Raw genomic sequence first — 25565 nt, 5'->3', positions numbered from 1 at the left:
CGGGTGAGCATCTCACTCTCCGAACGTTCGCTTTTACCAATCGTTATCTCTAGCAGCGGGCCGGCACCATGCTTTTGTCAGTGGTTGTCAGCACAGCAAGGCAGGAGCGCAAACTGAACATCACCTACTCAGTGACGTGGGAGTCAAAAGAAACGTTCAGAAAGCGAGATTGTCACAAAAGTGCACTAAATTAAGGCGCGCGTCGTGCATTGCTCAAGCCAGCGAAGAAGCAAGCCGACCCCGTGGCAGCTTCGACAGAGGGAGAAAGCGCATACGCCACAGACAGCTGATGCGATCAACGGAGACTAGAAGCTTCAACAAGTACGCGAAGGTTACGGTAACGAGAGAGAGAGCATGCGCCGAAACACAGAAAGAGAGAAGTGCGACAGCCTGAGCGTGCGCCAACGGGTGAGTCACCACCCTCCTCGAAGACTTCGGCGGCTGCGGTCCCAAACGCGAGAATTGTTTAAAAGATTCTCAGGCTTTGTTCGTGCTACAGGAGCACGACTCCATCAGAAGGCTTGAGAAGCGCTGGCGAAGGCAATAAAAGCGCCGCGTGGGATCAGACCGCGTCGGTGAAGAGATGTAAAGACTGACCGCCTGCGGAAGAAGAGGAAAAAGAGGCAAGCTAACCGACGAGTTCATCGAGCATCTGCATTTCCGGAAGAAGTTCCTTCTTCAAGATTTGCCACAAGCTACACCGAGATTGTTTGGCTGAAGACCAGCACGGGTGAATATACGATTGGACACTTTGTGCTCCTATTCATTCTGTACTGTACGTGTTGGACTCTTAGTGCTTGTCATTAATTATTTTCAAGAGTTTTCTTAATACCCATCTGAAATGTATTGTGATGTGTCTAGCCGAAGTGTGCATGTGTGTATGTAACTGCCTCATTTGAAGAATATATTTTGTTGTGTTTTGACAACTCTGGGCTCTGACTCGGTCTTTGGACCACAACCGGCGTTCGCTGGCGCACCAGAGGGCCCCTTATTAATTGTCCTTTTGCTTTTGTAGGGTTATTTTCGGAAGCGGATAAGTCGGCTTTGGAATTTGGCCCCGCGGCCTCGTTCACGGGTTCTGTAACAAAGATGCTTGAGCGATCTCACACAATTGCCAAAATAATGGAGGAAGGTCCAAAATCGCGCCGTGTTTCAATGCATACAACCTATTTTGTAGCGAGAGTTACATTGGCCGTATTCTCGCCATTTCACTGTGATCGGTGGCCGCACTGCGAGCTGAGCCGTTGCCTAGCAACTGCCGGCATTGCATCGTATAGAAGGGGCGGCTCGGTGGGATTCGTCGGCAGATATGGAAAGTGAGTCGGAGAGACTGAAAGAAGCCAGGCTTCGTCGTCGGAATGAATCCAAGAGGAGGCAGCGAGCCGAGGAGACGGAGGAAGAACGAGCCGCACGCCTCAAGAAGCGTCATAAGTACGAAGCGGCCAGGCAAATGCATTCAGATGAGGATGGTTCATCGTCTAGTTCAGCATCTTGTGCCAGGGCCGTGGATCAACGACGGAATGAAACACCAAGCTAAACAATTATATTAACCGTACCTCTCGCTACGCACACCCAGGCATAACTGAGCCACAGCCAATTTTTTCACCGTTTGCGCATGCGTGCTATGAGTGCTGCCATGTAACACTTGCGACCTTCAGTAAATTCAATATATATGTTGCACCATTGTATATAAGACGCAGCAACGTAAAGTTTGGAAAAAAAGTGGATGTTATACATCCGAAAATAAGGTAATCTTTGTCTAAGTGTGGCGTATTGCTCAGTGAATAGCCTCAGACACTGAAATGATGGAAGAAACATTAATTTGTAGTGATGATGCAGAAAAGCACATCTAAGAACAGCGAATGAGTGTAGTCATCTTGAAGCACACAGTTGTTTTTGCATATAGTAATGTGCCCTCATGAGAAATAGCATCCACTTGCCTTCACACAGAATGCGGATTATAAGCGGGAAGCTTTTTTTTGTGATAGCACTGTCCAAAACTTGTGGGGACACTCGACTCTCTCGCTTCCCCTAATGATGTTTTCCCTGCATGGCTCTCGCACCTCCTAGAATTTAACCTCTCTGCATAGCACCAGTTGTGGCAGAAGTTGGTGTATTTCCACAGTAGTGCAAGAGATGGTGCGAGTGTTCTGCTGCTAACACCACCTGATGGTGGGGATACTCTGCTGCAAGAGGAACTAGGTTCCCACTCTTTCTAAATTGGGGTCAGTGTTGCCATGGGACCATCCCACAAAAGGCTTTAGAGTGAGACACTGGGATGGACGAGAGTGACTGTGTAAATGCACTTCCGTTCACATGACTGCACCCACGAACAATTTTGGTGTTGGTATTTTGGCAGGGCCGAACATACTGTTCAGTCGATATCCTTGCACAGGAAGTCAGACCTCCTCGATTCATCAGCACCCATCAGCATGTTCCAGTCATTGTACAGCGGCTCACTGGCTTAATTTGCAGAAGGTGCAATAAATGCCCTTTTGCTTATTTCCACCACTGTGTTGTCGTTTCTTTATCCCAAGAGCATGCTAGAGACCCCGCAAGCTTAACAGTGAAAATTGCACCCTTCAAGTGCCATGACTGAAAGGATAACAAAGAAGAGCTCAGAGTCAAGCAACTTTTGTCAGAACAAAGAGCATGACTTAGACACAAGGGAGAATCATTCAAATGAAATATCTCACAGTGGTTTTCTCCCAGCACACTATATAAAGGAGATTAAAAGTTGCTCTCCTCTTAAAACCACAGCCCTCTATCCCCCACCTTGTATTTCACGTGGCCACAGTCCCATTCTACCTAATAGGCACTGCGCCATTGTCATGAGCCACAAAATGAAGAAAGAAAGAAGAAAAAGCAGAAGAAGAGAACAAGAAAACACGTGGAGTCGGTGGCAGAAATAAAGAAAGAAGTTAGAAAATAAGAGCGTCCCAATAAAAGTAATACAACATGAAAGCAAAAGAAGAAGCGCAAGGCCGCGGCTGAGCTTGCGGGCTCAGCCGCGGCCACGACCCGCGAGCTGAGCGAACGCCCCATCGGAAGCCGCAGCTACAGGCTGACGGCGTCGCTTCTCGGATTCCCTGCGGCTACGATCTGCAGGCTTGCGGAGTTGACCGGGCGCTCCAGGCGCGCAGGTCACCCCACCATCCTGACCTCCAGACAAGCTCAACCGAGGGCCGAACGTCGGAATCAGCGACGCCGACTCTACGACGAATCGGCAGGCCCAACAACGTGTCGCCAGAAGCAGCGACGATGACGTGACGTGGCCTTGTCGAGGGACTTCATGTAAATATTTTGAACTGTTTAATACGTCGTGTGCGTGGACTTAAGATAATATTTGCAATTAACCAGCTTTGTATATAGTTTGTTGTATTTTAGGGTTTGAATATTGGGTTCATAATGCATGCTTTCTTAATATTTGTATTTTTCTTACGATCATGCCCCATAAAGGCTTTTCCTAACCCAAACGCTCCTTGCGTCGTGTTTACCACCCTGAGACCGTGACAGCCATCCAACGACATCAGTGTTGCCAAGTAGGTCATGCGTTTTCCATGGTGCCTCTTTCTACACTCACTTCATGATGGTGGATTCCATGCTCCTACCACAGCAATGATGGCTGCAAGATGAAGATTATAGATGCAGCACTCCCAACTAGCATGTGTCACTCAATAGAGAGTTTAAGTATAGCGCAAAACGCTTGTGTTAGCATTAGCGTGCGACGCAACGCTAACGCAAAGAAAGGCTGCACTGCGCGGCACAAGGTAGCGTTTTAGCGGTACGGTGCAAAACGCAAACGCAAACATATACGTCGCCATCTAGATGTAAAAACACAAAGTACGGGAAAGCCAAATTCACATGACATATCGAGCTGATCCAATGCCAAATCCACAAGTGTGTCCTTAAGTCAAGCTTATTCGAAGCCACAGTCGCTGCATTAATTACGCATGTAGGTGTTTGGTTTCAGTGTTGTTTTGTCAAGAGTCGCGAAACACACCGATTATTATTTGCATGCCGCGATCGAGTGTTCTGTGGGACCCATTTTACCTGTCCTTTTTAAGTCAGGATGACATAGCGCCATCTCGACGCTGATACAACAAACATGAGCAAACATGAAGAAACCCTCTCGTTAAGCCTACTGCGCCGCTAATCAAGAACGTATATCGAAAACAACAAGCATTTGTCACCTGTAAGCCGCTGCCAAAGCATCATCACACAAATCTAAAGCAAACACGAACATTAGTGGGGAACGAATGAGCTGAACAGTGCAGGCCGACAACTCGATAGATCCGAACCGGGCAGCTCTCACTTCGATCGGCGCCACCATGTTGCCGTACCTAAGGCTCCCCTTGCGTGCGTTAGTGTTCACCACTAAATCCCGAAAATATTGTACGTACATAAGAGCTCCAGCACCGTATACGTACAGCATATGCGCAGTGTGATACCCGCAACGCTAAAGCTAACTCTTTGCGTTCGCTGCTTTATGCTATATTAAAACTGTCTAATGGTGGAACAGCTGTGCCAACTGCGCCAAGAGCGCTCTTTTGCGTCATTCTGTTCCAAAACAGCATTTTAGTGGAAAATTGTGCCAAGCCTGTGCAATATGAATCATGAGAACGAGACTGCCCTACCATTTATGCTGCCTCAGTAGTAAAACTGAAACTGAAACCTAAAGCATGCCATCATCACTGAAGTCAACGGAGCAGCCACAGGATATAGCTGATGCCATTGATTTTCCATTCGCTGTTCTCTCACTTTTGTTGCATTTCGCTCCAGCAAATGTTACAATGTATTGCAATGTTTGTGCAATCCGTGCTGCTGTTTGGTATTCCTCGTACTAGTGTGGTACGGAGCTCACTCAAGGAGAATGTCGGATCAAAAATAAGCCTCAAATAATGTCTAGTCACACATTCTTTAGCATATAAGTGTTGGCAGTGCAACTTAAAGAGGATATCTTGTTACATCTACTCAACTGCTGACATACAATTTTCTTATGAGTGGGGACCTTTTTTGCAAGCCTGCGCTATTGGAAAAGCAGATTCTGTTGTAATTTAACCAGCTTTCACGTGCTTCACAGCACAGTTATGCGGGAGAAATTGTACACATTAGAAGAAACCTGTGAATGTCGTCTCTGTAGCTTTGGTTCAACTGCACATGTCTTAGGGCATAGTCCTTTTCGCATGCTCTAGTTCTGCAAACTTATTTTTTTCTTGCTCGTTTGATGCATACCGAAAACAAGACGTCCTTTGCAAGTCTTAATCATAGAAGGGGCTTTATCACGCAATATACGTGCAGGAAAAGTAATTCTATTAAAAATAATAAAACTAGTTTAGAATTTTCAGCTTGAATGCCTCATTGGTATGCATAAAGCCCAAACCGCATGAGAGCGATTTTGCGCGCGACGGCTTTGAGCGACGGCTTTGAGCGACGAAACGGGCCGTCACGCGAACAGATCGCTCGTTCTTGTCACTCGATCGCTCGGATCTGGAAATCTAGAATTCGTCACCCAGAAGTGCTCTGAGCAATTAGCCAATAGCGCGAGGCCGGAACAGGATGTACATTAGTCAAGTACTACCGATTGTCGCACGGAATGAGCTAACAACTAAATTTTGATGCGTGCAAGGATAGCAAGACCTTTAGAAATATTTATGGTGCTCTTTACAGTAAAACACATCAACCTAAATTTATTATAAAGCACGCGTTACGCCAGTTTCGGCGCATATTTGCTGCCCTCATACCGGCAACACTGGGGAGACGTCGTTCAATGTCGTTGCTCGCGTGCGGTACGACTTGTAGGCGACGAGCGAACGCGACAGCCATCTCCATCGCGTCGCTTGTTGCGCGCAAGATCGCGTGCATGCGGTTTATACTTAAAGCTGGCTCCGCTATTGTATAGTTAAAATTGACTGTAAGTTGATTCACCGCACCGAATCAGATTTCTAGGCATGTGGAAATGGTGGAAATTGAGTTTTAAGCAAACAGTTATTGGGGACGAATATTTTCTTATCAAATATCGAATAGCTGTTATGCAGAAAAACTCCTATGCATAGGAACTACTGCATGTTGGAATTAATTACTTGTTCTGTGGAAGAATGAGTGCAGCAGAACTCGTTAACATTTAGTCAAAGATACAAAGAGGTTAATGAATAGAAAAGCATTATGCAACTACTTTTGTGCATGTACGAAGTTAATGAGAACAACACATAATTAAAATAATGCACGAGTTAGAAATGTAGACTATTGCAATGACAAGAGAAAGATCAAACAGATGATAGTGCTGTATACCAGTGATAATATTCTGATTAGATGTCTCGGTGTTCGTACTGTGACTGGAGATGGCGCATGCACATAAGGAACACATACTTAGCCCTGCTACAGTGTCCCTTTCCACTCTTGATATGCTTCACCACATAACACAGCTATATTGCAGTGAAGCTGAACATAGGGAACTAATCATTATGGCACGTACACACTAGTGGCAAAACGCGCGTGGCGCGCCGCCGCCGGCAAGACGTGCGCCGCGAAAGCAGCCGCAAAGCAGGTTTTTCTTGCTGCGGGAGGGATTGTTCCTGAACCGATTTTTTGCAGTTTACCGCGTGCCGTGGATGAAGGAGACCAATGAGAGCGACCCGCTTCCGTGACGTGCACGCGGGAAACTGGTGTCATGCGGACCCGCCCAACCGCTCGTTTCGTACTCATGTCTGGTGTAAGCCGGAAACTCGTTTCACACTATCCGTCTGCACGCGTCAGTTCCCAGACGGAGCTGACGGATAGTTTGAGAAGGGGAAGGAGTCTATGCTGTTACATGATTGCCGCAGTGGCACGCCGCCGGTTGGTGTGGCCGCCCTGCTACAGCTGCGTCTTGCCGTCGGAGGCCCGCTGCGTGCGTTTTGCCGCAAGTGTGTACGTGCCATTACACTTGAAAAAAAAAAATTTTTTTTGAAGGCGATTATTGAATAGCACAATATTTGAAACTATTATTTGGAAATACAAATATTTACATGACTTTAGATGGAGGAAGAGGTGGAGGTAGAAGACAGTGCGCCGGCTTTCGTTTGAATTATTTGAATAAGTGCAGGATCTTTTTAGTCAGTCAGCCAATCTGTCAGAAGCAAGATTAATTGTGAGCTCCCCTGAGTTATTTTCTCTGCAAGTAATTGATTTCTTGGCATAAAGTAAGGTTTCTCAAGGGGCAGTCCTTAATGTTTGTTTTTAGTTTTTTAATAAGCAAAGCATCACAGAAGTTAGAAAGTAGGAAAAGGCATATCATCTATGGTTTCTCTGGTCAATGTTGTACCGTTGTGCCAGCTAAACCTAAAATTTCATGCAAATAAAATCAATTAAATTAAATACTGGAGCAAGAACGCTCCTGTACTTACCAACTAGTTTGCACCTGAATGCTGTGACTGAAAAGGTTATTCTGTAAGCATCAGCGGACGATGCCTCAGCTTCTGACACAGTTAAGTATAAACTGCATGCACGCGACAGTGACAACCGACGCGATGGAGATGGCTGTCGTGGTCACTCGTCACCTACAAGTCGTACTGCATGCAAGCGATGAGACGAGCGACGACTTTGAGCGACATCTCCCCGGTGTTGCCGGTATGAGGACAGCAAAATACTCGCCGAAAGTGGCGTGACGCGTGCTTTATTAATTTAAGTTGATGTACTTTAGTGTAAAGAGCAGCATAAATACTTCTATAGGTCTTGCACTACATTATTATCCTTGCATGTATCAAAATCTAGTCGTTTGCTCGTTCCGTGAGGCAATCGGTAGTACTAGACTGATGTATATCCAGTTCCGGCTTCGCGCTATTGCCTAGTCGCTCATAGCACTTCCGGGCGACGAGCGACGAATTCTAGATTTCCAGATCCGAGCGATCGAGCGACAAGAACGAGCGATCTGTTCGCGCGACGTCCCGTTTCGTTGCTCGAAGCCGTCGCTCGTCGCCGTCGCGCACAAAATCGCTCTCATGCGGTTTGGGCTTCATGCAGCACCTGCACAGAAGCCTGCATAACGGTGGCAACGGAAAAGATGACATGTTTGCTAGCTAGTAAGTGGTTGTGTATGAGGTATTGCAAACATTACGATCAAGACTTCTCCAGCAAACATGAAGGAGAAATATGCAATGAAAAATATAGAACTTACATGAAGTGCATCATGCCCTTTTTGCACATTATGCACTTACTTTCAACCACAACCATGATACTCATTCATCTAGAAGCACACCAAATCTTCACCTGTGACAATGGCATTGCAGCATTGCACTGGTAATCACCAAACTTTTCATTGGTGCTTGGCAGCACCGGCACCAGCGGTTCTTGGACATCCGGAAAGGCAGTTTGGACCGCATGAACAAACAGTTTCAGCAGGGAATCACGGGGGCATTCCATGAAATTTCGTCCTTTGGCCTCCTCCTCTTCAACACTCTGCAGAGGCAAACCGGGGTTAGGCATTTTAGAGTGGTTTACAAGCGAACTATGTTGGGGTAGTTGGTGCATAGCTACTCGAGGTGTATACATGGCGCAAGGTAAGAACACAAAAGAAGGCAAACCGGGAAGAGCGCCTTTCCGTCGTGTTTTTTCTTGTATTTTTACCTTGCGCCACGTACCTCCAACATCTCACAATGCGCCCTACTCATTGTATTTACTTATTGTTCACTTCTCTTTGAGGGAGGCGAAGTCAACGCACCCTCTTCTATCTCGATACCCGCACAATGTAAACGAGGTAGCAACTGACAGCGGCGCATACAATTATGCCAGTTATTATTATTTTTCCCCTTTATAATGTTCGCTTTATTCATGACCACCTTCGAGGATGGATGATCGCACACATGCCATGTGTCAGAACGTTCCAACAAGGCGGTACTCTAGGGGCAACGAGCTTACCACTGCAAGTCGCCAACTTTCGAACACCGTATCACGACACCCCGTAGACTTACCCTCTTGAGTATCTGGAGCCTGTACTTGAGCTTGGCATTTTCAGCACGAAGAGCAGCCAATTCAGGCGATGCAGAGATGTCATCGAAGATGCCATTATCCAGCGCCTTTATTTCGAGGGCAATGGCCTCTGCCTCAGTTTCCTGCAGGAAAAAAGACAGGCTATCAGAAAATACGTTCTCGGCTTTCTTTGCGGTATAATTTCTATCAACGTCTAAACAGCATCGTTGTAATACCGGTGGAAAGAGAGATTTAAAAAAGCGCAGATGGCAGCTTGCGAACACCGGTAAGTTCACAAAAACGAGATTTCACAGCAAACGAGTCAAAATAACCACTCCCAATAAGCGTAAGCACTCCTCGACTAAAGAGCACTTATAAAATGCAATTGCTCCGGAAACTAATTCGAGTCAACAGAAACGTACGGCTTTTTCAACGTGCTTCGTGTACTTCTCTAACTCGGCAGGCTCCATGTTGGATAGAAAAGAAACGCATAATTGGCTACATGATTGGCTATCTATGGCTTCTAAAGATCGTAGCAGCGCCCAAACCTTTAAATAAAACAAGAGCAATTGAAGCGTACAATTTTTTTTCATATATTCATATTGGCAAAAGTTAGTGGGCTAAGTCAAACGTTTGTGATTTTTCAAACGTTGACAGTGACTTGGTTATTCGTTGAGTTCTAGCCGATTGCATGTTGCTCGGCATGTTGCTCGGCATGGCTACAGACTGTAGCATGGCCGCGCTCTTAGTAAACGAACATGGTTGGATGTTTGAAGGTGGTGAGTATTTCTCTCGCACATTTCAAGTGTATGATAATTATGCTATATCCCATAGTGATACTGAATTCTGGGTGCGCGTATAGGAAATTGCTTTTCAGCGGCTACCTGAGCATAAGCTACATGTAGTGGTACGGCAAAGCAAAAGGCTGCGGAATTGGTAGCGGTTCATTTCACTTTCCATTCATTACTCATTAGACAGTTTTAGTTTAGCGTTAGCGTAATAGCGGGGTTACGGGAAATAGCGTTACCGTTCCGCAAACGAACTTTGCAGAAAGAGAGTTTTAGTATAGCGTGATAGCGTAGTTTACGTGCGGGACGCTATTCCATTACGCTTTGAATTTCGCATACACAGGGCACCTAATTCTATGTGTGTGTGCGTCCGGAAAGTGCGATAGGCAGCGCAATGGAAGCCAGGAGCGCGTTGTATTTTTACTTCACATGTCCGTCGATCTGCAAGAGGACGACCTGCAGACCAGTGAAACTGTGGACATAGTTGACGGTGCTGAAAATCACGCCTTTGTGCTGAGTGAAAGTCCCAAACCCACTGAGCATTGGGCACTGCTCACGTTTCCGAACTATGATAATGTTGGGTTTGTTTTGGCTTCGTTGGTCAGTGAGAAAACGACTGTCGGCGTTGAGAAGACTGTGCTGATGAACTACGGTGAGAGCGGCCAGTGCAGTAATTTGCCGCTCGACGTTCTTATGTGAGAGTGTGCCACGGACGATGGACGAGGCAAAGCAGGTGCTGGAGGTAGCACATTCATTGCAAGGGAGCATACAGGTTGGAACTCCACGGCGACAGGGCTGAGAGTCACTATTGCCAGTACATTGTCTCTCGATCCTGAAACATTGCGCATGCGCATCACGCCTTCCGCGAAATAATTGTTCCACCGCGCGCATGACGTCATGAATGCACTTGTTCGTCGTCTGCTAGCCGCATTTTTGTTTTCTAAGCCCATGCATCCTGCATTTTAAGATTTCTTTAAACATCTGTGCTTGAACAGAACAAGACAAAAAAACTTGTATATCTATAGGGGCGTGTCTATTCGTTCCCTTCAAAGTTGTTGTGCATGCAACGCCGTATATAAAACAACCAAACATCTTTCGCAGCCGTTCATTCTGTCGCCAGATCGTATTATGGCTAGGGTTCCCGATGATGAACGGCGCTCAATTGTCGATCTTTCCCTGAAAGGTTATTCCCAGCGGTATATTGGCGCTTTAGTTAATAGGCCCCTGAAGACTGTGAACAGGATAATTCAAGCCTACAAGTATGAAGGTCGCATTCAGGATGCACCCCGCGCGCCCCGCCCTAAAGCTACCACAGACGATGAAGACGCCCTCATAGTTGCAGCTGCTGTTCGTAACCCTTTCTTGCCAGCCCCAGCAATACGCGAGGACTTGGATTTGGACGTTTCGGACACCATTGTTCGACGTCGCCTGCGTACTGCGGGCCTTCGCAGTCGCGTCGCAGCGCAGAAGCCACTACTAACGGCGGCAAACAAGGACGCACGACGGCAGTTCGCTGAGCTGCATGAAGCATGGACATCAGAAGAGTGGGGTCGCGTCATCTTTTCGGATGAGTCGACGTTTTCGACGCGACAAGACCAAAGATTGCGTGTTTGGAGACTACCAGGCACACGGTGAGGCAAACTTCCTGCTTTGAAAAGCAATTGTTTTAGTTAACGTCACAATGCCACGCAGGAACGACCCGGACAACGTGCAAGGTGTTTCTGCCAGTGGGAGATCGAGTGTGAACGTGTGGGGTGCTGTTTCAAGATATGGTTTAGGGCCCCTGCAACGTATACGTGGACACTTATCGTCGGAACAATACTGCAACATTTTGAACAATGTGCTGTTGCCATATGCGAGCAGTTTATTCCCAGACGGTGATTACCTGTTCCAACAGGACCGGTCACCGATACACACGGCGCGGGCTGTCAAGGAGTTCCAGGCGGAGCAGCACATGCAGCTACTGGAATGGCCTCCGAAAGGAGCGGACCTGAATGTGATAGAAAACGTGTGGGGCCGTCTGAAAGCTTCTTTGGCAAGGAAGCCCCTTTATTCCGCGACTTCGGACCAGTTGTGGGCGCAAGTCAGCAACGAGTGGGAAAGGCTGAAAGCCGATCGGGAATATGTTCGATCACTTTACGACTCGTTACCGTCCAGAATAGCTGAAGTCGTTGCTGTAAGTGGTCACATGACTCACTATTAGATTTGCTCATGTTTTTATATTTGTTCTTATGGTCTTGTTTAACTTGAATTGCAAAAGTGCAATTTTCTTGAATAAAAAGTTTAATAATTATCCCTCTTACACTCACTTTTTTCCTTCACGCGCCAATCTTTAATCCAGATGGACCTTGAAATGGAGAAGGTATCAGCTCAGCGAACAAAAAATGCGGCTAGCAGACGACGAACAAGCGTATCGATGACGTGATGCGCGCGGTGGAAAAAGTGTTTCGCAAAGCACATGCTGCGCATGTGCAATGTTTCCAACGATGGCTGTTACGCGGCGCTGATAGTGCCGTCGGCCACGCGCTCGCGTGTTCACCCTAACAGTGCTCACCGCTGTACACCACGCTACCACGGTAACGTTAACTCTGGCCTCCTTTACTAGTAAAGGAGCATTGCTCTGAGAAATAGCGTGCGCACGGTAAACGGTATGGGCATGGAGGAAGGAAACACCAGGAGAGGCCCTGGCCAGCACGAGCGTATTGGAGAAGGTGTGGCGGAAGTCGCGGGGCGGTTCAGGTGAAAGGCACAGTAGCGCCGCCTGCCGTTTTCCGTGCAAACGACCTCAGCTCCCGGATCGCCCTCGTCCCACTACCCCTATCTAGATCACTATACCCTAGCCATGCTAGCATGGCCGCGCTCTTAGTAAACAAACATGGTTGGATGTTTGAAGGTGGTGAGTATTTCTCTCGCACATTTCAAGTGTATGATAATTATGCTATATCCCATAGTGATACTGAATTCTGGGTGCGCGTATAGGAAATTGCTTTTCAGCGGCTACCTGAGCATAAGCTACATGTAGTGGTACGGCAAAGCAAAAGGCTGCGGAATTGGTAGCGGTTCATTTCACTTTCCATTCATTACTCATTGTCTATCGCACTGAGTGACGCAGCGGTGTCTGAAGTAACACGAGAAATGTTGAAAAAAAGGAAATGAAGTGCTTTATTACAAAATGCGGCTGCGGGGTTTTCTTCCAGCATATTACGCTTTGTTTGCCTTAGCACGTTGGGTTTTCCGTTGGCTATGCCACATTTTAAAACTTCTATAATTCTTTATGAAGGTTAATAGTGAACTGAAGTTTTGTGTATCGCTTTATTGATGTGAGGCATTTTGCGGTGAGTAGTTAATTTCCCAGCTCGCCTCGTTGGGGCCCCTTCAATAAAATAAGAATTGGCGCATCGCACGCATATATGTGAATCGGTGATAAGCGAAGCTTTGTTTGATGCTCTGAAATGTAGATACTTTTCCTCCTTCACTTCTATGTAGCTCAACGCACCCCGCTCAATGCTCCACACATGGCTGCTTCCGTTGCCGACTTCACTTCTCTGTAACTCAGCGCACCTCGCTCAATGCACACCAACATTTTCCTTTCACTTTCTGCGCACTCGGCCGCTTCTGTTGCCGGTTTCACTTCAAGCCTCTTGTTCTGCTTGTCTATTCGGGCACCTAACCCGTGCCACATAAAGCCTCTCCATCCACGCGCCACCGCTGCGTGTGTAGCGAGGCTTTAGTGGCACATACCCATTCTTGGGGATTGGCCAAGAATGGTCACATATCCAGAGATCCAAATTGTTTATTTGAGCCCAGTGGCCCAAGCTGATGTATACTAGGCAATAAAGCACCCGCAAAGTGGGGATAAAGAAGCAAAGAAAGTATAGCTTTAAAAATGCATGACTGATGGTTGGATCGAATGTCCGTCTCCCAGCGCTGCAGCCTGATGCATTCAACATTAGGCTATGACAGCACACAAACTTCTCTCGTGCCTAAGTGAACTAGCTCTTTGAGATGTTTGACACTTGCATCAAATGCCAATTTCTCACATTCTTTCCTCATGGCAGCTGGCACTTTGGGACAATGTGTTAGATTTGGCCTCCTTCAGGATCGGCCCACATTCTGCTGGCCTTTCCTAGCAGCAGCTAGCGCTCTGTAAAGACTGCAACACTGTACTGCCTTCATGATCCAGGTCGAGCAGGTTTTAACGTTTCTTCGCTAGAGCATAAATGGATTCCAAACATCGATTCCAAGAATCTGGTATCGTATGCTCCAGCTCTCGATAGTCGATGCAAAACCGGAGAGTACCATTCTTTTTCCGGGAACCAGTACAAGAGGTGTGGCCCAAGGGTTATGAGATGGCCTGATAATTCCTGCTGCTAGCATTTCATGCACTTATTGCATATAATTGCATGCTCCTGTTTAGCGTAATGCCTTAACAGTACTCATACTGGTGGTTGACTGTCCATGGGAGTGCGATGAAGCAAGCGAGTTTTGGGCAATTCAGCGGTAGTGTCAGTAAAAAGCTCATTGTGCCGTTCTAGAACAGAGTGTCTGCACAGAAGGCTCTCCTTCAAAGTGCTGAGCCATTGAGGCTTGTGTAGTTAAGGGGAGCTTGTTCTCAGCATGGTTCGTGGGGAGCTTGTCCTCAGCATGCCTCGTGGTAGGAGGCTCACCCGTAGGTTCCCCAGTGAAGGGAGGGTAGAAGGTAGTTGAGCAGCGCTTGACTTGACGATCTTCAACAGTTAGATGCATATCTTCTGATAACAAGTTTTCAGCACCTGAAGTAAGGTCGGGTGGCAAGTCTTGGAGGACCGGAACTGCATTCATAAGCTTGCTTCCCGCAGCAGTATGGATTTGGATGTCCGCACCATCCGGAAGCCTTGGAAGCATCAGGCTCGAGCACAGCAGCCGAGTTCTGATATCTGCCAAGTGCACTGCGTGCAAATGAAAGTATGCGGTGCAGTTTGTGGTAACGCTGAAAAGATGGCGGCATGAATGGGGTCATAGATGCTGTCGATGACGTATTGCCTGGCTACTGGTGAGAGCCACGTCAAGCTACAAGCATCCAATAATCGTAGTTTCTCATAAATATTCACCACCACATCTTCATCCAGGCCTTGCTGGCATGCTCTCATTTGCATGAAGTGAATATCATGCACGCTCCGTAGGTTCTTGAATAGAGATAGCAGTGATGCAGAGACGCCTTTCTGCGATGAAACGTTCGATGTGTTCTGACCAGGCGTGAGGAATGGCAACAAAGTTCACGGTACATAACCCCACGACAGGGTTGTCCTCGAACCTGGGAAGCTCCGGTAGAGTGGTCTCACTTTGCCTTGAAAGTGCGGCGCTTTGGACGACTGAAGCAGTGGAGCTGGACATGTTATGCAGCTGTTGTGCCAGTGTGGAGAGATGCTGGACATTCTCAAGAGCGCTTCTGGTGATGGAAGCCACAGAGGAGGCTTGGATAGCTCAGGTACTTGCATTGAAGGATGATAACCCGGGAGTATCTCTGGGCATTGAAGAATGATTTGCGACTGCGCCGTTGGTAAAGAAAGAGGCAGTCGGCCGTCCTTGCGATTGTCTGCTTTGCTCCAACTTCTTTCTCCTCAGCTACTTTTCTTCAGCTTTCCCACAGAGACATATGAAGTGAAAGAAAAAGCACATGAAAGTGCAACACTAGTACAGGCTATGCATTGGTTCATCAAGGTAACTGAATGTTTTGCGTTGGTAAGAGAGGCGTCTCGTGCATACATCGTCGGGCATTATAGAGCTGAGCTACTTTTCATCATGGCACTCAGGCAGCAGAAGCATCTTGCAGTCTTCGAGACTGCTCCTTTAACGCAAGGTAGCTTCGTGGTGGACCAAATTGTCATTCCAGGGACTGGGTCGCACCTGTAGCAAAACAGTGAAAGGGATTAAACCTGGACCCTGACGTCTGACTCGTTCGTCATCTGGTAGCAACTGAGCGAGCAGCGCCCGTGGCCGCTGCTCATGTTCGGCGCATCTTCTTCTTTATTTGCAACAGCACCCATGAAGTGCAACCATGATGTTCGCAGGCTGCAGTGCGTCCAGCGATCAACTGGGCTTCCAAGTGCCAGCAGCACCATATCACTTCATCTACTTTGTCAATTCAATTCTGAAGCCAAATGTTATTCTTCACACTGGTGTAATTTTAAATGGACTGAAAACCGATTTTTAAGGACCCAGTTTTATTATGGCGCAATAAAATGCTTATCCTATATCTTGGGAAGAGTTTAAACCTGCAGTGGGGGTTGTAAAGGGATAAGGTGGACCGTCACGTTTGTTGACGTGCGGTGCGGTGAGGAAAGACTCGAGGCGAAATTGGGACGGGTTGCACAGACACACATATAATTCACACTATTATTTTGCACAGACACAAGAACGATTCTCTAACACCTATTATTTGCTAGCGTATGAAGCCCTACGCGGCAGACTACAAAGTTCCAGTCCCTAGCCCACTAACGCGCAAAGTCCGAGCGTCGCGGTATACGGCCCCCCAGTGGTCGCTCACGTGTGGTCGTGATGGCCTTGACACGCCGAATGCGTCGGAGGTGGCTTGGGTAAGCAGTGGCGGTGACGAGGCGATAGCCGCTTGGTTGGTGGCTCAGGATTCTGACGCCGGAACTTGCGAACGCAGCAGACTCACGAGAGCACAGGAAGTGCCAGATCTCAGGAACCGGCCAGGCACGGGACACGGGCAGGACCTCGGTTCGGTGGCTTGCGACCCGTCACGAGGCTGCCCAGCGATACACCCGGGTAGCCCTCTCGGGACTGCTTCCACGAAGCTTCCTCGGCCCTCGTTCGATCGGCCTTCGTGGCCGCAGCTGCCCGTTCGCTCGATGTCTTCTTCTTCCTTTTTCTCTGCCACCAACCCTCGTGCTCTCTTATTTGCCGCGTCGTGTCGCATATGTAGCTGCCATCGTCGTCGTCTTTCACCACAGGGGTAACTTCCAAAAGCACGTAGAAATTTTGTAAGAATTTTTAGAACTGAGCAATCTCTAAAAAAAATAGGAGTCCTGAAGCCAGTGTTATGATCAGCTTGGAATTAAATGAATAAATTATGGAGTTTTACATGCCAAAACCACAATCTGATTATGAGGCACGCCATAGTTGGGGAGTCCGGAAATGTGGACCACCCAGGGTTCTTTAACGTTCACCTAAATCTAAGTACACGGGTGTTAATGCATTTCGCCCCCATCGAAATGCGGCCGCCGTGGCCGGGATTCGATCCCGCGACCTGTGCTAAGCAGCCCAACACCATAGCCACTGAGAAACCTCGGCGGGTGTGCTTGGAATTCGACTGCTCGACTGTTGGAAACATTCCCGCACACTTTCCCGTGTCGGGGTAATTCCCTTCATCCCTGTGAGGCTGTTATCATCTTCTTGGAAACTCAGATCTCTCAAGGGGAGGAAACATGCTCGCACACTTTCCCGTGTCGAGGTAATCGCCTTCATCCCCGAGAAAGTGTCACTTCTCTATGCTCTGAGCAGACACAAAGGTGAGCACCCAAAGGAGAAGGGGAAGAGGTTGTCGACTTGACAACCTGACAAAGGCAATGACACTTCCAAAAGTTCCCCAGGGAGACATCGGCTACCACAAGACCGCGAGGGTTATTTAAGGCCTACCTGGCTCCCGTGTTAGGCAGAACCGCTCGAGACTCAAATAGTCACAACCATGTACCAATGAAGTGAATACAGCCTTTTCCATTTTTCATCATCACGATGCCCGCCTTCGTCGCCGTCTCCTGATTCTTGCGGTGACGACCCACCTCACCCAGTCGAGATTGTATCACCAGCAACACTGTCAGGTGAAAGTGACACCTATAGCCTGCCTCGCAAATTGAGAAAGCGGAACAGGGGTATTCATAGGCGGCGACTATAGGGGAGGCTCTGGGGCCCGAGCCTCCTCCGAAGTTATACGAGGGGGGGGGGGGGGGGAGTTCACCTCCCTTCGGCGATGTGAGTCTAACCCCCCCTATAGCGTAATTACCAGAGTTCTGTTACCACATGATTTGAGGTTTCTTTTGAGTTGCCTCTACCTTTCCACTTACAATTTTATTGTGGCTAAAAGCTTATTGCATCATTGTTGGTACAGACATGCAAGGCTTCTAATTCATACTTTCACTTTGTTTCTGCAAATCCTGACAATGGGAGGATAAGCGCATTAGAAGCACCAGCGGCGGCTATCTCATATATATTTTCTCACATGAATATTTTTTTTAACTTCCACTGTGCACACGATGCACAGACACAATATGTTTAACCCTTTCACTGCCGGGTTTTTTTCTGACTGCTCCTCACACCCTGCCGGGTATTTTTTTCATGTTGGTTCAGTGGAAATTTCATGCTAGTAATGTACAGTGAAATCTCGATGATACGAATCTCACGAAATGCGGCCACCGTGGCCGGGAATCAAACCCGCGTCTTCGAGCCAGCAGCACGACACCTCACAAGCTAAGCTAACACGGTGGGTGAAGTTCACGTGACGTGGTGCACTGATGTCATCGTGGCGAACATGTTTCGATATTGGCAGAACGTAACGTCATTGCATCCATGACGTTACGGGCAAACCATCTAGAAGTAAAAGCACCAGAACCCTCCTTTGGCTCGCGGTCTTGCTCCCATTCTTTTTTATACGTTCTCGCATACTTGGCCCACTTCCCTATGTTTGGATTCTCCACTCTGAGGAGGATCCGATCTTACATCCAACCTATCGAAATGAATCTCGAATCTAAGCACGGGGGGGGAATTCATCTAGCAGGAAAAGGAAAATGGCAGTAAAGCTTTGCGCCAGAAACGTGGAGTAGGTCGAAAGCTGTGCCCGTCGCGATACTTCATCCCGAAGACATGGCCATGAACACACTGGAGCATAACATCCGCCCGTGCTTCCCTTCTTTCATGTCGGTTCCACGATCGCCCGACGACCCCGACCCTATGTTATTGCTCTCCCTTCCTGAGCATAGCCATGTTAGTACAGTGTACTGTGAAAAATCCACTACGCCCAGGTTCATCCCAATGCCCGGGGATCGGGTGCCTAACGGCCAAGCAGGGTGTAAGTTTAAGTGCATCAAGGATCAAAGCCACCGGCTCAGACAACAGCGCAGAGAGGGAAGGAAAGGCGGGGGGGTCATTTCGTGCACGCACACACGCACAGCCACGCGGCCGGCTCAGCCAGCTACAACACAGCCTTCGAGATTTGCTTCTACCCGATCAGAGCCACCTCTGGAACATGGATTAGGGCGCCACTTATAGCCCAAATACAGCCAAGTCGCAGATTTTCAGTAGCCCCAATATAGCCACATAGCCAACTCGTCCAAGTCGACGGCAAAAAATTTTTCACGTAGCCAAATTTGGCTGTATATAGCCAAACCTGGCAACACTGGCAGGAGGCAGTCCTGAACAGGCCATTTGTTTTGCTACTATGTACATGGTGCTCACAATGTGTGTCTTGCTGGATGGTATTGTATTTTCAATTGTCTCAAAAGGTCATTTTTATGCTCTGCACAGGAAAAAATATCAATGTGCACATGGGACCACTGACTAAAAAAACCTGTGATTTTCTTTACCAGATCAAGTCGCCAGAAGAAAATGAAAAATGCCGGACATTCCTTTTGGATGACCAGGATCATACGCTAGGAAATGCTCTTCGGTATATGATAATGAAGAAGTAAGTTTGTTTCTCCATTGTAGTGGCGCCAACTTAATTTTTAGGTGCGAAGCGCCTTATGGGCTCGGGCTGTCGGCATCTCCTGTCGTCGTCACGGTAAAGCAAGCGGCTCGCGCTCGGCACGCGCTCTTTGCCACTGCTCCCGTGTTCGTCGTCACCATCTTGCACAGCTGGCTGCATTGCCGCTCATCATTCCAGCGTAGAATTTCACTTTTCTTCTGTCGTCTTAATGGGGAGGCCGCATTTACGGGGTTATGAGCCATTGCTTAAGGCAGTATGAGCCCATTAGCGGTGCATCACTGCATGCTTCGCACCTCCCCAGGTTTCACGTTAGTGGAGCTGCATTTCACTCAATGGGTCATTTGACACTTACGCACAAATTCTTCCTACGTGCTTTTTGAGTGTTAATGTTTTTTTTTTTTTTTTTTTTTTCCACTTTTCAGCCCACAAGTGAAGTTCTGTGGCTATGCCATACCACACCCCTCTGAAAGGAAGGTACATCTCCGAATAGAAACCTATGGTACGTTGTATTTCTGGTTATAGCTCCTAGGCAGCAGAAGTCGCCTTTATGTGTGTGCGTGTGTGTGTGTGTGTGTCTTTCGTTTCATTTTTTTTTACTGCCGTTCCTTTATTTTTATTTTTTGGCTTAGGTCGCTTGAGACCTTCATTTTCCCTTATGAATTGCCTCATCATTCATGCCAGCCCACTTTTTTACTTTAGTTTCATGTCTCAGTGGTTATTGTGGTAAAATTAAACCCTGGATTTAGTGGCTTTGTCGGATCCAGGGTGTCGGATTCAGGGTTTTAGCAATATAAATTGTTTTATGTCATTCTCATAACAGTCGTGTTGGCTAACATATTGCTTTTATGTATCCAGAGTGTTTCAGCAAACTTGTGCCGAGCCTCATAATATGCACATGTGCGTTACGAGGATGCAACCAACTTGGTAACTTAGTATTATTGTCTGTCTTCTTGAGCAACTCGGAGTATATTTTACTGTGAGCTTAGGTGAATAATTAGCAACAATAATTAACCAACTTTTAATGTATTGCTCTAAACACAAAATTTTCAATGATGAAGTTGTAGAGCCTGTTGGCAAATATCCATATAATTTTTTTCCATGATGTAAGCTACTGTGGCTTTAATTTTTCAGGGCTCCAACGAAAGCGCGCGAGATTTTAAAAATGACCACTTGGCTAGGCACTTGCATGCATTGACATCAGTGCCCTCAAACATGCTACCACTGAATGATCGATGCTGCACACAGACTGAATGCGTGAATAGGCCTCAAGCAAAAACAAGATAGCTGCACCCATCATCTCCAACACATCATCATCCCTCGCTAAAACCCCCTTGCGCTTTATGCTGTCTCAAGAGCTGAACACTGACAGGGCTTTCGGAATGGCTATGCGTTATTTGTCACATATTCCATGGGTCCATTTGCTTCATTGCTTCAACATCCAAAATATCTCAGCAAAAGTGGAAGCCAAGACCACTGTATTCGATGCATGGCCCATATTGCAAATTACAAATTTTAGCCGTGGAGTTCGCAAGGCAGATCCACTTGGAACGAATTCTCAGGATGACACCAGTTTCGAGATATTAGTTCCCGAATTTTGCGGAGAAGTGCATTGACGTTCCTGTTACTTTTGAGCTTCAATGCATAAAACGTTTTGTAAAGAAGTAACGGCAACGTCGGTGCATTTCTCCGCAAAGCTTGGGAATTAATATCTTGAAACTAGTGTCATTCTTAGAATTCGTTCCAAGTGGATCGCCTTGCGAACTCCACGGCTAGAATTTGTAAATTGCAATATGGGCCATTAGGTAATTAGTTTAAAACTTAATTAGTGAATTTTTGTTAGTCAATCATGCATTTCTATTTTTTGTGCTAGTAATGTCTGCCTCTTCAAGTAGACCACTCATGAGCTAGAATTGTGCTATCTACCACTGGCAACCTTTAAAAATTTTTGAAAGTGTTTGCTGAAACACTCTGTAGATAGAAGATACCATACCACATAGAGCACTTTTTGTGTGTCACATGCCATGATGAAACCATGAAGCATGCAACTCTGTGGCAACTGCAGGAATGGTGCATGCTTTGTGCCTCTGTAAATCCCATGTAAGGTCTTCGCACCTGACCTGTGTAGGTCCTTTGGAAAGCGTAAATCACAAAAAGTGACGGCTGTATCAACTCAGCATTTCGTCCTGTCCTCTTCTCTCAACAACACAGTGCATCATTGCTGTGATGTGCTCATTGCAAAGCTGAATGCTCTGTTGCTTCACCTGCTTTAGCTGAACACACCGTCTGTAGCTCGTTGTGCCTTGATTTCTTTATGGGCAGCTGCAACCTTATTATTTTATTTTTTAACAGTGCACTTGACTGTCTGATAGGGCTGGTCACTTCTGCTACTGTGCACGGAGTTAGTGAGATGGAGGCTAAGTTGCTTCACTTAATTCTTGGGAAGGAAGCACATCAAGGTGCTCAGCAATAATAATGGAGTGATTGTGCCACTGGATCTTGATGCCCTCGGAGCTGTTTCATCCCAGGTAGCACATCTGTCACCTGCTCTCCCATGGAGCACAGAGTGAGTTGCCTTTGTGTCTGGCAAACTCACTTCAAATGGTGAACTGTAGTTGAACAATGAGTGTCGCTGAAGCTGTTTCAATAAGGGGACTTGCCTTCGCCAGGGCAGACTTCGACAAGTGCCCTTGTCATAACGTTGGCTTTAGCAACATTCCTTGTTCGACTACTGCTCACCATTTCAAGTTTCCATCTTCCTTTGAAGTTTTACCTTGTTTGGCACTATCTTTGTAAGACCTGTTGCACCTAAAGTGCGAACCGGGCAATATTGAGTGCACACTATACACATAAAGTAGTGAACTAACTTGGAAGAACCATACACACCCATCGCTGTGAAACTGTACCTTGATTGGTTTGTAACCAAGTTTATAAATTTTGTATGTAGAGGTACAGCATGTTATTGAAAAGGAACTGGTGTTTCACATCCAGATAATAAAGTTCCAGCTGCAAACTGCCAACTATTGATTGTGTGTCACAGAAAGATTCATATAGCTTACCCGTAACACACCTCACCCTCACATGCTGCTTCACAAGTTGCAAGGCTTGTTGATTCACTGTAAATCCTTTTTTCAAAGCTCACATATGTATACAATGTGTTAATTACTTTTTTAAGTTGTGCTTTACATCCATGCTTCATGCTCTGTGTTGGTTATCATTGATGGGGTATTTGTGTTCTTTGTTGATATATTTATTAGGCACAACTGCAGTTGAGGCACTGAAAAAAGGCTTGCAAGACTTGCATGAGATGAGTGAGCACATCCTGAAGGAGTTTGAGGTGTGTATTCAAAACATGCTGTTAGCTACTGTAACATGGTGTGTTGTTGTTGCTAGTGTAGTTCAGTACATTTTTCATTTTTCTTCAAAAGGTGTTCATTTTTTGTTACAGAAAACGGTGGAGAAGCACAAAGCAAAGAGCACAATGAATGTTGAATGATATACTACATTTGTTAAGGCTGTTCTTTCTGTATGACCATTTCATTGTGAGAGGTTCCCCATCATTTCGGCCTCGGGTAGCCCCAACAACCTTCACACCGTGCCAAGGAACCTGTTTAAGAACTTGCTTTTATGCATAGCTTTTTAATTAATGTCACAGTGAATCAATAAAATGCATTGGTGGGAATGCTGCACCATTTCATTGAATCTGCTACATCCATGCTACAAACATAAGAAACTGCACCAAGGGGAGCTGTGGCTGGTCGATCTGTGACAGGTCGCGAGAGCTGCTACCTTATATGCAAATCATATTCTCTTATCGTCACTTATAAGCTAAAGCCCCCCAACTGACATGTTTTTAAAGGAATCCTGAACCACCCCTCCGGCTTGGAGAAGAAAACAGTCGGTGGATAGCATACGCTGCTGTGAACATCTCAGCCAAATTTTGCAATCGTGCGTGGCGCGTGGAGCTCGCAAGCGAAGCGCAACGTCACCTTTTTCTCAAATGCTCTCTTTTCAACAGAAGCCTGCTCCTCACTCTTTTCTGGATGTTTTATTTCGTAATATAGCAGATTCCCATACACGGCTGCTATTGGCCAATGGCTGACATCAATCAAGAAGGGTGTTTGGATCAGTGCACTTCTTCCTACTGTTACTGTGTATATTTATTGATGCAGTTTAATAAACAGGCAGATGTAACTGAAAATACGCTTTCGAATTTCGATAATTGCATACTTACAGAAGCTGACTATCGTCTTCTCCAGCTCGGCCACAGCGGCCCGCATAGGAATTAAAACTTTGGCTACCCTGCTTATCGGTGTCGTAGCCATCAGGTCTCGCTAATTTCGACGTGTTTTGAAGACTCAACTAGCCTCGAACCACGCGAAACTTAAAGGGCCCTGCACCAGGTCTGGCCATTTTGAGTTGACAAGCACTGTGCATACAGTGCGTGCTAACGATAGTGTCTGTTAAGTATTACATCGCTACGCCCCACTGAAAGAGCTGAAATTTCAAACCAAACGCCGTTTGCCCTTCTCGTGGGCGCCGCACTCGCAGCCGGAGAGACGTCACTCTCAGTGACATGTGACTTCGAGAATTATTCAATGCAACATCAGTTATTAACAGCGAAGTTGTTTAAGCCAGCCGTAATGTGCGTTTCGTGTTTCGTATCAAGAAACTGCCGCGCCGTAGCCATGGCAACCAGGAGGGTGGCGCATGCGCACGCAGTTTCCTCCTTGCCAGCTCCTTCCCGACACTTTAATAAAGTCTTCCCGACCCCTGCCTCTCTTCCTTCCGCGGCATGCTGAGCCAGGAGAAAGAGAGAAAAAAAAAATGGCGAAAGCTTGCACTAAGCCGCGCAGAGCTCAAGACACAGCGAAGCTGGCCGATTGATATCGAGCGGCTAGCCTCCAATTAAGTTAAATCAAGTTAAGACCTAGCAGGCAACCAAGTTAATGCCTAGCAGTAGCAGCCAGTAAGACTTGAGGATCGACAGTTTCGCTGTGCCTAAGCTTTGCACGACCGAGTGCAAACTTGCCCTTTTTTTTAAATTTTATTTGTTGCTTCAATTTTAGAGAAATAGAACATACAAAACGGAATGTCTGCGTGTTTTTGTTTTACTTCGTACCGTAGCAAGAGAGATGTACTTCCGTTTCGTCTGTTCGTTCCGATGTCATAGTCGTGCGTGATCATGCGCGTGATCATGCTCTGTGATCAGCTTGCGTCTGGCTCGGTGTTCGTGTCGCACTGACTTATACTGCTAGTCAGGTGTTCTCGTGCACAGCGCGCCAAATCGAGCGCTGCGCGAAACGAGACAAACCCAACAGCTCGCGCGCAACACCGTCAGCGGAAGTGCGCCGCGCCCCCAAAAAAAGAAAGAAAGAAGCGGGGCTTGTGATGTATGCGTCACACGGTCCTCCAGCTCCGCTATGGGAGAACACAGGCAATGAATTTCCCTTGCGGAGCGCTCGCCTCCTGAAATCATGGGTTTGCGGCACTGAAATATTTTTATCCCAGCTATTAATGAACCAATTTGAAAATTTCTTGCGTATAACAAAAATTTCCTTTGTGGCCGGGTGAGGGGCCCTTTAAGTTACACAGTGCATGTAAGCGTAGGCAACGTAGTTCCCCCCCCCCCTTTCAAACCCCGAACCCCCCCCCCCCCCCCCCCCCGTCGGGTGCGCCACTGCTCCAGTCCACCACATTTTCAGGCATGTAGTGGTGCCTCACACCGGCAAGAAAAAATATATTGCCGAGAGCTAGTGGGACTATACTAGTTCCATGTGCAAGTAAACTAGGAAGGCCCGCTAGGCTTCATCAAAGTCACTCCCTCACCAGAACAGGAATTGGCCTCCCTGGTGCAGTATTCGGCCACTACCTCCCTCATGACTCTGACAATTAACCCCCTCTATCATACAGGGATATAATATGCTTGTTTTTATCGCGTAAGTTCGCCGGGAACCCATCTAGTTCTAGAAAAACATATACGCTGTTGACACGAGGGCTGAGCCATTTAACGTGCAAAAAATAAAATTGAAGGGAAAGAATGCACTGAGATAATAGTTTCTGCATTCTGGTTTCTTTTTTTTTTCACATCCCTCTCACAAATGTTGCAAAATTTTGCAGCATCGACGTAG

The 25565-nt window shown here is 46.9% G+C and overlaps 2 protein-coding genes across 6 annotated transcripts in view; one reads left to right on the top strand and one right to left on the bottom strand.

The window, feature by feature from the left end:
- LOC119449388 (arginine--tRNA ligase, cytoplasmic) overlaps nucleotides 1–9444 on the bottom strand; it is an 85101-nt gene extending 75657 nt beyond the window's left edge. For all 3 annotated transcript variants that reach the window (XM_049666744.1, XM_049666743.1, XM_037712559.2), the window contains exons 1-3: nucleotides 9369–9444; nucleotides 8949–9089; nucleotides 8248–8436 (exon numbers count right to left, since the gene is read on the bottom strand). In XM_049666744.1, coding sequence (XP_049522701.1) covers nucleotides 8248–8436; nucleotides 8949–9089; nucleotides 9369–9416 — 378 coding nt within the window. In that variant the 5' untranslated portion in view covers nucleotides 9417–9444. The remainder of the gene's footprint in view (nucleotides 1–8247; nucleotides 8437–8948; nucleotides 9090–9368) is intronic.
- A 151-nt stretch (nucleotides 9445–9595) lies between these two features.
- LOC119449387 (DNA-directed RNA polymerases I and III subunit RPAC2-like) lies at nucleotides 9596–23116 on the top strand. 3 transcript variants are annotated; one of them, XM_037712558.2, is made up of 5 exons: nucleotides 9596–9725; nucleotides 19319–19416; nucleotides 19860–19936; nucleotides 22692–22771; nucleotides 22883–23116. In XM_037712558.2, the coding sequence occupies exons 1-5, from the start codon at nucleotides 9705–9707 to the stop codon at nucleotides 22928–22930; spliced, it is 324 nt and encodes a 107-aa protein (XP_037568486.1). In that variant the 5' UTR covers nucleotides 9596–9704; the 3' UTR covers nucleotides 22931–23116. The 3 variants fall into 3 exon arrangements, with proteins under 3 accessions (XP_037568486.1, XP_037568485.1, XP_049522710.1); XM_037712557.2 differs by lacking the exon at nucleotides 9596–9725 and adding an exon at nucleotides 12571–12630; XM_049666753.1 differs by lacking the exon at nucleotides 9596–9725 and adding an exon at nucleotides 15402–15434.
- The last annotated feature ends 2449 nt before the right edge of the window (nucleotides 23117–25565 follow it).

The sequence above is a fragment of the Dermacentor silvarum genome, chromosome 4, assembly GCF_013339745.2.
Source record: "Dermacentor silvarum isolate Dsil-2018 chromosome 4, BIME_Dsil_1.4, whole genome shotgun sequence".
NCBI classification, from domain to species: Eukaryota; Metazoa; Arthropoda; class Arachnida; order Ixodida; family Ixodidae; genus Dermacentor; species Dermacentor silvarum.
Note: the sequence above shows the minus strand (reverse complement) of the source record. Positions and strands in the feature narration are given on the sequence as shown.